Source organism: Chlorocebus sabaeus, chromosome 29 (genome assembly GCF_047675955.1).
Source record: "Chlorocebus sabaeus isolate Y175 chromosome 29, mChlSab1.0.hap1, whole genome shotgun sequence".
Classification (NCBI taxonomy): domain Eukaryota; kingdom Metazoa; phylum Chordata; class Mammalia; order Primates; family Cercopithecidae; genus Chlorocebus; species Chlorocebus sabaeus.
In genome coordinates this window covers 7,774,206-7,786,328 of record NC_132932.1, presented here as the reverse complement: position 1 = coordinate 7,786,328, position 12,123 = coordinate 7,774,206, and the positions used below count along the sequence as shown (strand labels likewise).

Sequence of the window (12,123 nt, the reverse complement as noted above, 5' to 3'; positions counted from 1 at the left end):
ATTTGGTAGAAAATGACCACTGATGAGTCTCCCAGGAAAGAGGAGTTACAAAAAGCTTCCTTTTCATTTTAATTTTTCTCTAGATCCTTTGGTCTATCTTAAATGGTGAAAGAACATGACCATTCAAAAAAGTGAAAGGGCATCAAAATCTGAGGCTGTCATGAGGAAAGGAGATGAAAGCCACAGGGGCTAAAGCTACAACTGACTTTGCAAATAATTAACCAAGAAATGAAGAAGTGGTCTGGATGAGAAACTGCTGTATCTCACTGAGGAAAAAACAAAAAAGTGAGAAACACAAATTTATCGCATTCTGGACAGATCAAGCACACACACAATGTGAACATGGCTCAGAACCAAACTCAGCATCTTTAGTGCTGGAGAAAAACAGCTAACTCATAGTACATCCATGGCAGTTTACTGAGTAGATTGATTTTTGTTAAAATTGAGAACTTTTTGACAACCAAATGATGGGGCTGGAATTAGTTAGGTGAGAGATGTTGACAGCCTTTAAAAATTAAATAAAGAGGCCAGGCACGGTGGTTCATGCCTGTAATCCCAGCACTTTGGGAGGCTGAGGCAGGAGGATCACTTGAGCCCAAGAATTTGAGGCAGCAGTGAGTTATGATCACGACACGGCACTCCATCCTGGATGACAAAGAGATCTCATCTCAAAAAAAAAAAAAAAAAAAAAAAAAAAGAGAGAGAAGAAAAGAAAGAATGAAAAAAAGAAAGCAACTTTAAAGAAGAAAACCAGTGGCCCAGGCGCAGTGGCGCACACCTGCAATCCCAGCACTTTGGGAGGCTGCAGCAGGCAGATGACTTAAACTCAGGAGTTCGAGACCAGTCTGGGCAACATGGCAAAACCCCATCTCTACAAAAAATACAAAAATTAGCCAGATGTGGCTGGAGTCCCAGCTACTCAGGAGGCTGAGGCAGCAGGATCACCTGAGCCCAGGGAAGTTGAGGCTGCAGTGAGCCGTGATCGTGCCACTGTACTCCAGCCTGAGTGACATCAAGCAAGACCCTGCCTCAAAAAATTAAAAAAAAAAAAAAAAAAAAAAAAGACAAGACAAATCCCTTCAGCCAAATGGTACCAGTCCCACACTTATCACTGGTGACTGCCCTTTGAGTCAGAGATTTTCACCCTAACCTTGTTATCATGGCCGGACTCCCTCTCTTCTGAGGTAATGTCTATAAATCTTGGCATCCAAGGTGCTTTTGCTCCACATGTCAGCTATTAGCACTGGTATTTTTCCTGACAACTAACTAGTAACACTGAAGGAAAGAAATGAATTTTATACCATTAACTACAATTAGGTGTTTTTTAGAGGGGACATGGCACTGCCTGGAAATTAAAGGGACATGCTTTTGACCATGTTTGCCACTGAGATGAGAAATGTGGTGGAAATGGAATCCATACATGGGGTTCATTTACACCCAACTTAATCCACGAGAAAAGATTCTCTCCACATAGCTGGTGCTGAGGGAACCCTCCAGACCAGGCAGACCCCTAGAGAGCCCCACTCAGTCCAGCCTGAAGTGGTGGCCGTGCATCCCTCACCTTTCATCTTGGTTGTGTAAAACCCAACAGCCGTTCCGTGTCTCCACAGGATTTTAGCTTGTTCCTTCACAGAGTGAGGTAGAAAAAACATGTCATCATCATCCAAATTTCTCTCCAGTCTTCCAAAAATAATGACGTTTAGAATGAAAAGCACAATCCTTTCCCCAAACGACTGAACCTTTGGAAAAAAAAAAAAAGAAAGAAAGAAAAGAGCAACAATAATCACGTGAGACAAGAGAGGAAAATCATATGCAATAAATTCTGTGCTTGGACATGACCCACACATTGGGGCCAGGTGTGAGCTCCTCTATCGAAGATTCATTTTGTGCTCAAAGATCCAAAACGTGAATCATGCCATCTCACAGAGCCTTCCATACCACTGACCTTTCGCACCATGCGGCCTCCAGGAGCAGAGAACAACACTAGGGGCGGCCCCTGGGTCCTCAAGACCACAGACCAGGAATGTGAGACGACAAAACACAATCCATCACATGGTAACAAAACAGGAATTTAACACTAGGGGACTGGGCAACCCATTTCAACTGACTCGCTGGATGTGTCCTGAAATAAACCCAATCTGCCATTTTCATGACAGCAGGCCCCGGAATTCTGGCCATCAGAAGGAGGGTAAATAATGTGGGAGATCAGTTGCTACACCAAAAGCAAGGGAGTTTCAACGGTTTGTGACCGATTTGGAGCACACACTGGCGTCCTAATCCCAGAGAATTACAGGGACTCGGGGCACACCCCTTCTAAGGCTGTAAAATTGAACCATCTCTTGCCTGTAGCAAAGTTATCACAAGTGAGGAAATTGTATTGTGGTCAAAGTCAGGCCCACACAGTTAGAAGCTTTCCCCTTCGCAAGTCAAAATGACTTCACACTCCTGCCTATTAAAATGCTGTGCATTTTTGTAGCCCATGGATGGCAAATAGGTGGTAGAAACCAAGGTCTCCCACCCCTGGATTCAGAGCAGACCTATCTGTCCAGCTAAGCGTGGACACGGTCTCAGAAGCCTCCTTAACGCAGCCCTTCAGACAGTCACGAGCAACTGCTAAAATGTGGCACGAGGTGAAACCAATCAGCTATTTATGAGGTGACAATGCTGTTGTATTGGAATTTACTCTGCAACACTGCTAGGTGACAGCCTCTGCGTGTGTGTATTTGTCACTTCATCCTATGCATTACCTCTAGATCAACAAGGCCACTAACTGGTCCATGACATCCACCCACATGTTCCCATTTGATTCTCACCACCTGGCTGGGGAGGTCCTGGTTCATAGGTGGGGAAATTGAGGCTCAAAGAGGGTGATTACATTTATTGATTTCCCTGCCTCATTTCAAAGAGGACTTGAGACAGCTGGACAAGGGATCTGTCAGAGGCAGGCACAAACAACAGACTGGGGCTTTCAAGTCCAGCCAGCAGTTTCCTTCTTCATCTTCATCCATTAGAAATGAGATCTGGGGAAAGGGGATAATACAAATGTTAATACTTCATTTTATATTTAATACTTGACCCTTGGATTATCATCCTCATCGTTTGTGGTTTGTGGGTTGTTACCCTGGATTTGCTGGGAGATCTTCAGCAATTCACAACCTCTTTGAGTCTTGGTTTCCCCCTCCAGTCAAGGGATAAGATCCTTCATGTGGTCTCTAAAACACATGCATGTTTTTCAAATGCTCTGGTAATAAAAATAAGGCAGCTTGCAGCAAATGGCAAGAAGTGTTCAGTGCCAATAAACTTATGAATTGGCCAGAATGTAAAATATTTCACCTTCATCTGGAGTTAAATCTTAAATGAGAAAAAGATTAGTGAAAACCACACTAGCTTGGCTCTGAGAAACCATCACATTTTGTATCTCAGACAGCGGCAGCCAAATCAAGTGCAGACATTAAGAATAACTAGCTAGTCACAAAACCAGATTGGTGTCGTGGGGGAGGTTATATTTTTCAACTTATAAAACCAAAAAGTTCAGAAGAAAGCCAGAAGACAAAAGCAGATTGCATCTGGCAGAAGGGAAATATCCAATCAAAAACTGGCAGGAGAAAAAGGAGGAGAAAGAAAATGTACTTAATTTGTCCAATTTCATTACGGGGGAGGAAAACGTGTGACATGTGATTTTGACTCAGAAATGTTTCTGAAAACACAAAACTAAGTTCCAGTTCACATCCCTCATTAGGACCACTAATTAAGTTAACAGGAAAAACATTAAGAAATCTTGTGGGGTTTTTTTGGTAATTTGTGAAGAAGAGCTGGCTAGAAAACAAAATGTAATTAAAAGAAAAAAAAAAGTCAAGACCTAAAGTTCTACAAACAGAGAGAGGAAATATTCCCTTGTACAGCTGGGGTAGGATAGATCTTTACAACATGGTTCATTAAGTGGAAATAACACCCAAGTTTCTTTCTGTTCATAATATAGGCCACATTTTCAGAAAATGTGGGGGTTTTCTCATTTAAACTTAGAAGAAGAGATGACAAATGAAGAAAGTAACAACTCTTGTTCTGAAAAAATTATTTAAGGAGCCATTCACATTCTTCATAGCATTCAGAACAGTCAATCATTAAGTGGCACCTGGCCCACCTGCAGCACCGGAGCTGGGACAGCAACGCAAACCAAGATGCCAAGCACCACACTGGGTACATCATGCTCACTTGCTGAATCTCAGGCCATCTCTAATGTGCTGGAAGAAAAACCTTTTCAAAATAATATCTACCAAGTCAATTAAAACGAGACCTAAAAAAGGCAACTCATAGAATGGGAAAAAAATAATGGCAAATCATATATGTGATAAGGATTACGCATATGAAAAACTCCTGCATAGGAGACTCTGCATATGAAAAACTCTCACAACCCAATAGTAAAAAGTCAAATAGCCCAATTAAAAAGTGGGCCAAGGATCTTCATAAACACTTTCCCAAAGAGGATCTATAGATGGCCAATAAGCACATGAAAAGATGCTCACCATCCTTAGCCATCATGGAAATGCAAATTAAAACTACAGTGAGATTCTACTTCACACCTACTAGGATGGAGAACATTAAAAAGACAATAACAAGTGCTGGTGAGGATATGGAGTGACTGAAACCCTCAGACACTGCTGTTGAGAGTACAGAATGGTGTGGCTGCTGGGGAAAGTAGTTGGACAATTCCTCAATATATGAAACGTAGAGTTACCACATGACCAGCAATTCCACTCCTAGATATATACTCAAGAGAACTGAAAATATGTATCCTCACAAAAACTTATGTACAAATGCTTATAGAAGTATTATTAATCATAGTCAAAAAGTGGATACAATTCAAATGTCCATCAACTGAAAAATGGATAAATGAAATGTGGTATATCCATACAATGGACTATTATTCACCCCCCAAAAAAGAACGAAGTACTGATGCATGCTACAGTGGATGAACTCTGAAAAGATTTTGTCAAGTTAAAGAGGCTGTTTACACAAGACCACCTGTCATATGATTCCATTTATAGGAAATATCTAGAATAGGCAAATCCATAAAGACAGCAGATTAGTGGTTTCCAGGGGCTGGGGAAAGACAGGAATGAGGAGTGATGCTAATGGGTAGAAAGCTTCTTTTTAAAATGATGAAAATGTTCTAGAATTAGTGGTGATTGATATACAATGTTGTGAATATATTAAAACTCCCTGCATTGTGCACTTTAAAAGAATGAAGCTTATGATGTATGAATTTATCTTAATGAAGCTCTTGTTTAGAAAAAAATCAAGAACTATATTTTTTAATTGCTCAGCAGAAAAAAAAATAAAAATAAAATAAAACCTGGATTAACAACTTGGGAACAGTACCTGAGACCTCTTATAGGGATTATCTAATTTCAGAACCTTCGAGGTATTTGTTGTGTAGATGAAGACATCGAGGCTGAGTCACACTGCCAGTAAGTGAGGTAGCTGGGTACAAACTTCCATCTCCTTAACATCAGGCTGGAGATCTTTGAAGTGTTGTGCCTAAGACTATTTCCCCTCTCTGTCTGTAGAACTTTAGGTCTTGACTTTTTTTCTTTATCTTTTAATTGTATTTTGTTTCTTAGCCATTCTCCATACTGAACCTGAAAGAAAACTGATATTTCATTCATTATTTACAGGGCTCTATGAAGGGAACCGAATGGCATGCCAGACAACTGAAAACAAGATCACACATTTCAAGACTGCAGGGAAGCATCATCCTTCTTCCCATCTATGGAATTAAGATAAATATACCAATCAAATGGGTGAATGTGAGGCACACAGTCCAACTCTCAGCTGGGTACTGGCTTCCTCCTTAGCCACGGCCCCAGCCAAAGTTCAGCCAAGAGGACACCACCTGGACCTCTGAAAAGCTCCTCTGGCTCCTGCCTTCACACCTGCCATCGCAGGTCTCTGCTTTACAACTGCTCAACAGAGGCACAGCTCTTCAAAGATCACCAGGTCTGATGTCAAGGAGACAGATGTTTGTACCCAGCTAAATCACTTACTGGCTGTGTGACTCAGTTTCAATGTGTTCATCTGCAAAACAAATACCTTGAAGGTTCTGACATTAGATAAGCTCTATAGAGTCTCAGGTAACATACAGGATAATATCTGCTATAATTCTAACTTATGCTAAGTGCCAATAAACATTACCTGAATGTACTAAGCAGAAGTTTCCCATACAACAGAGAGATGGTGTATATTAAAGTTTTAAAACTTAGACATGAGGGGCCACTCAGGAAAGTAAAATAGACTTATCAGTAGCCAGATATCTGTTATACATAGCACTGAATGCTGTTTTCCTTGCTAGCAGGGTGTTATGGATTGAATTATCACCCCCAAAAAGCTGTTGACGTCCTAACCCCCAGTTGTGTGAATGTGACCTTATTTGGAAATAGAGTCTGCTGATCAATCAACATGAGGGGATTCAGTTGGTCTCTAATCCAATATGACTCGTGTCCTTATAAAAAAAGGATGATTTTGACAGAGACAGACACACATATAGAGAACAACGTGGAAATACAAGGAGAAGGTCATCTACAAGCCAAAAAACCCCTGAGGTTACTAGAAGCTAGGAGGGAAGCCAGGAACAGATTCTCATTTACAGCCCTCAAAAGAAAACAACCCTGTCGATTGCTTGATTTCAGACTTTCCAGCCTCCAGAACTGTGAGACAATACATTTCTGTTTTGTGGTACTCTGTGGTACTAGGAAATGAAGACATGGCTAGACTGCTTTAAATTATCAAATTATCAAGTAAGCACTGTGACTTTTAAAATCTCTTTTACAATGTTCATTTAAAATTGCATCAACTCACCTTCATCAACCCTTCTCTTGCGGGATCAGAGGTTCTTAGTGCGTCTTCCGTGGACCACAAGGATTCCTTTATGTAAACAGCCACAACTGGAGAGAAAGCCAAGAGAGGATGATGTGCACACAGCAAACTGGCCAACAGAGGGGCAGCTTCACAGCACAGAGCCACTGACAAGGTGCAAAGGGAAGATGATTTGTGAGGAAAGCAGGTGATATTTTTAGAGCAGAATTTACTGTACAGGAAAGATTGACCACTCTCACATGAAATGGGCTTCTCAGATGTTTCAGAGGTGGCCTGTTGTTGACGCAAAACAGGATATATCCCAATGTTTGGGGACACAGCAGGATACACACCAATATTGACAAATCCAATGAGTAAGAATTACCTTTCTTTGAGTCAGAGTATCGCTCTGTCACCCAGGCTAAAGTGCAATGGCGCAATCTCGGCTCACTGTGAGCTCCACCTCCCAGGTTCAAGCGATTCTCCTGCCTCAGCCTCCCAAGTAGCTGGGACTACAGGTGTGAGCCACCATGCCCTGCTAATTATTGTATTTTTTGTAGAAACAAGATTTCGCCATGTTGACCAGGCTGGTCTCAAACTCCTGACCTCAAGTAATCCCCCTGCCTCGGCCTCCCAAAGTGCTGGGATTACAGGCATGAGCCACCGTGCCCGGCCAACTCTTTCCATGTCAAAAACATTTATGAAAATCCAACCATGTGCCACAGCCCAGAATTTCCCCAATTTAGTACAATTCAACATGGGCTAAACACATTAAACTGACTTAATACCTGTGTATTGAGCGTCACCTTGGCCTTGGGCTTGGTGCTGCCTTCTTTTACTTGAGTTTCTTTCATCCTCATCATGAAACTGTTACCAGCATCTTTCTAAGGAGGTTGCTGAAGCTCTGGGAGGTGAAGTGACTTGCAGGCAATCAGCTAGAAGGGGCTGAGGTGGGGTTCAGCCCTGGGCCACTAGACTCCTAAGTCAGTGCTCCTTCTAAGAGGCTGGAGATGGGTCTGGTGTTAAGAATGGGTGAATCACATGGGGTGGAGGGAGTGTCTTTGGATGAGAAGGTCCTGGGGCTAAGATTTACAAGAGAAGGGTAGGGAAATCCCCCCTGCTCTCCCCACTCCTACCCCAGGCATCCCCAAGGCCTGCTGACTCTGCCTCAGAAGCATCCCCGGAACCATTCCAAGTGTAGACATGGGTCCCGCTGCTCAGCAGGAGAGAACTGGACATGACTTCAACTTCACTAAGCCCCATATTCCTCATCGGAGTTGCCCAAACCGATCACCCCAGGTGGCTGGGAAGTTCCCATGAGGAACTGAAATGCCCAGCATAGTGCCTGGCACACGGGAAGTGCTCAGTGTCTACTAATCATTGAGTTGATTTCTCCTCTTTCCCTCATGCTGGCATCACCATGTCCCATCAGTTCCTCCTGCTGCCTCATAACAAAATCTGTCCTTTTGGTTCCAGCCCCAGATCCCAGCTGGATGAGGCCACCATGATCTCCACTGATGGCTGAGACAGCCCATTGCCTGGTCCCCACCTCAGTCTCCCCTGCCAATCCATCCCTACTGAGTGGTCGCTCTAAATCCCATCATGGTCTCTTCCCCTTGTCTCAACTCAGGAATTTTCTTTGCCTTGCTTAAAAATTAAATTTTTTTCTTTTTAACTTTTTTCCTTTTTAATTTTTTTTCCATTTTTAATTTTTGTGGGTACATAGTAAATGTATATATTTATAGGATATCTGAGATGTTTTGATACCGGCATGCAATGCATATTAATGGAGTATCCAGCAGAGCACTTACATCTGTAATCCCAGCACTCTGGAAGGCAGAGGTGGGCGGTTCGCTTGAACCCAGGAGTTCAAGACCAGCCTGGGCAACATGGCGAAACCCCATCTCTGTGAAAAATACAAAATAATTAGCTGGGTGTGGTGGCACACACCTGTCATCCCAAATACTTGAGAGGCTGAGGCTGGAGGATCACTTGAGTCCTAGAGGTCAAGGCTGCAGTGAGTCATGGGTGCACCACTGCACTCCAGCCTAGACAACAGACTGAGACTCTGTCTTAAAAAAAAAAAAGACAAAAAATGATGTATATGTCCCTTCAAGCATTACATCCTTTGTGTCACACACAATCTGATTCTACTCTTTTAGTTATTTTAAAATGTACAAGAATCACATTTTAAGCACCAAAATTACTTTGGTTGTTTTCTAGTGTCTTTTTTATACCCCTTTGATCATCATTTTTATATCTGTCTCTCAAGGCCAGTATTTGAGCCTGAGGGTTCCAGAATCCACAGAATTATAAAAGAGGCCTCTTCCCAGTCAGACCTTTTTAGATGGAGATTTGGAGGAAAATGTGAACATGGAGTAGAAAACAAAGGCAATTGAACATTTCACATAAGCCTCAAGATTTTAAAACAAATGTTGTGGACCACTCGGGGTCAGCTGCCACAGCCTTTCTCCCTGTTCCTCTCTGCTACTGAAGGAACTTTAGTGGAAAACTCTGTGAAGACCAAGCTACAGTGGTGTGATGGTTAATACTGAGTGTCAACTTGATTGGACTGAGGGATACAGAGTATTAATCCCAGGTGTGTCTGTGTGGGTGTTGCCAGAAGAGTTTAACATTTGAGTCAGGGGGCTGGGGAAGGCAGATCCACCCTTAATCTGGTGGGCACAATCTAATCAGCTTCCAGCAAATATAAAGCAGGCAGAAAAACGTGAAAAGGAGAGATGGACCTAGCCTCCCCACCTACGTCTTTCTCCCATGCTGGATGCTTCCTGCCCTCGAACATCGGACTCCAAGTTCTTCAGCTTTGGGACTCAGACTGCTTCTCCTTGCTCCTCAGCTTGCAGACAGCCTATTGTGGGACCTTGTGATTATGTAAGTTAATACTTAATAAACTCCCCTTTATACATATATATAATACTTAATAAATTCCCCTTCACGTATATATATAAAATACTTAATAAACCCATATATATATACACACACACACATATATCTCCTATATGTATCCTGTTAATTCTGTCCCTCTAAGAGAACCCTGACTAATACAAGTGGCATTAGCCAGGTATTAAACATTAACTCTGCATAGCCAGCCCCTCCTCCCTAGAGACCAACAGCATCGAACTCACCTTGTCAGTTTCATATGGGTGAATTATATCATCTCTGACAATGGTTCCAAAATTGACAGAGTCAGCTGGGAGCAAAGAGCCAATTAAATGCTGGACATCTGCCTTCATTTATTCGACTCAATTCACTTCCAAAATGGCACCTACTAGAACTTCCAGGAGCTTTATAAGCTACAAGGATTATTTTCCTGCTTAACAAGGTGAATCAATAAAAGCTGTTGAAGTTACTAATATGCTGTATTGCTGTAATACAGATGTTCAATTTGCTAATACAATTTCAAACAAGAAATGTGTTACGATTCAGTGTTTATGTGGTGCCTTGCAAGTTTCACGGTGCACTGCAGACCATTAATTAGTCACACAAGTTAGCACAAATAAGACTGAACTGTTGTTGTTTTTTTTCAAAACTTATCTTAAACTGCTAAGTATACATAACAATGAAACTGAAGTCCAATCACATGTAACGGTTAAAAACAAACTGCCCTCAAAACCAACTCTTGAAAAATAGAATCAGCCTTCTGGAGAGCAGGAGCTTTTGATCAATGAAGTATAATACCTTGTCCAGAGAACACAGGAGGGAGACATGGTGGCACAGCCCTTGGAGAGAGGCAGTCCCCAGCTCAGCAAGGACAAATGACAGCTTCTGGGGGGCTGACAGGTGCCACAGAGCCAGCCTCAGGGCATCACTGCTGAGACGCTGGAGCCAGCAACCTCCAAGGGTTAGAAAATGGAAGTCACAATATCCTTGTTTTTAAAAAGGAAAAGTATGGTCCTGAGCAATCATTTCCACCACCTAAGGACTGAGAAGAGCCTGGACACCTGCAGAGAGAGATGCACCATGCCGAGAGCCATCCGGAGGGCATTGTGAAGAACCAGCCTCACCAAGCCAATTCAATTTCCCTGTCTCCGAGTGGCAGGTGACATGGACCACAAGGAAAGTGTCAGTAATGGATTTTATTCTATGACACTCCAAGGTCTCCCAAAGAAGTTAAGACAGTGAGGTCCCTAAGGCTAATTCCTAGAGGCCTGGATTCACCTGAGGCTAAGCATGATTTATAACTGAATTCAACTCTCCATGGCTGAGTTCCCCACTGTGTGACTGATGCTGTCCTGGGACCCGGGAGCTGATGATTAAGCCTCCATCCTTACCTCTTGGAGTTGAGAGCCCACTGAGAACGAGAGAGCTAAATAAGCTACTCCCGTACAGGGCAGGGAATCATCGGTGCTGGAATCAAGTTTCATGAGGACCCAGAGAAGGAGGTCGACTCTGCAGAGGGGAATTGGGAAAGCATCCCCAGAAACTCCACCAGCTCCGCATCACTGGGTGAGGTTTCAACAGACAGAGACAGTGGGGAAGGCTGATGCAGGCAACCTGGGAGCAGAGACACAGAGTCCTGTAAGTCCCGGGCTGTGTTCAGGGCATCCCAAGCGGCAGGGGTAGCTGGGCAAGGTCTAAATATGGAAGAGACTGGGCTGCAAACACCATCTCAGCAAAACATTGGCTTCGTTCACTTGGAAGTCACCAGCTGATATCAGCGCCAATGGGGAGTAAGATGACTCAAGGCATTTTAGAAACGGCTCTACATACTGTCCATGGTAAAGGAAAAGGAAAAGGAGTTGGAACCTCAGAGCCAGACAGGGCCCAAATTCTGGCGTCCCAAGTTACTAGTTGCATGACCTAAGCCCATCCCCTCCCCAGCTTTGATTCACCCAGTCAAATGGAGATCACATCCTCTTCTATTGTTATAAAGCAATGTAGGTGAGAGAGTTCACCTCACCAAACTGCTTTTCCTTAGGTGTTTGAAGCATTCCAGCAATTTCTAGAAGGTTCCTCCATCTGCTTCAAACATCGCTCTGGGATTACAATGAAGTATGAAAAGGCTGTGTAATATTTTCATTGTCAACAAGACAATCGAAAGTGTTCTGTAACACTCCATTTCTCCCTGGGAGATCCCCATCCAAACCATCTTTCTGCTCCGGTTTACACAGAAATGTCTGTCTTTCACAGCTTGAGATCTGCCCATCCAGTGAGTATTTACTTTTCACATCACATTTCCTCATGACCATCCCCTTTTCTATCAGGAGTTAAGCTGACCACAACATTCCTCGCTCTGCCCTCCCAACGTAG

The 12,123-nt window shown here is 43.0% G+C and overlaps 1 protein-coding gene across 1 annotated transcript in view; it reads right to left on the bottom strand.

Annotated features, from left to right (window-relative positions):
* LOC103231258 (protein FAM169B) overlaps nucleotides 1–12,123 on the bottom strand; it is a 74,840-nt gene that overhangs the window by 32,086 nt on the left and 30,631 nt on the right. The window contains exons 5-6 of the mRNA XM_073012903.1: nucleotides 6,856–6,941; nucleotides 1,562–1,739 (exon numbers count right to left, since the gene is read on the bottom strand). Of these exons, the coding sequence (XP_072869004.1) occupies nucleotides 1,562–1,739; nucleotides 6,856–6,941 (264 nt within the window). The remainder of the gene's footprint in view (nucleotides 1–1,561; nucleotides 1,740–6,855; nucleotides 6,942–12,123) is intronic.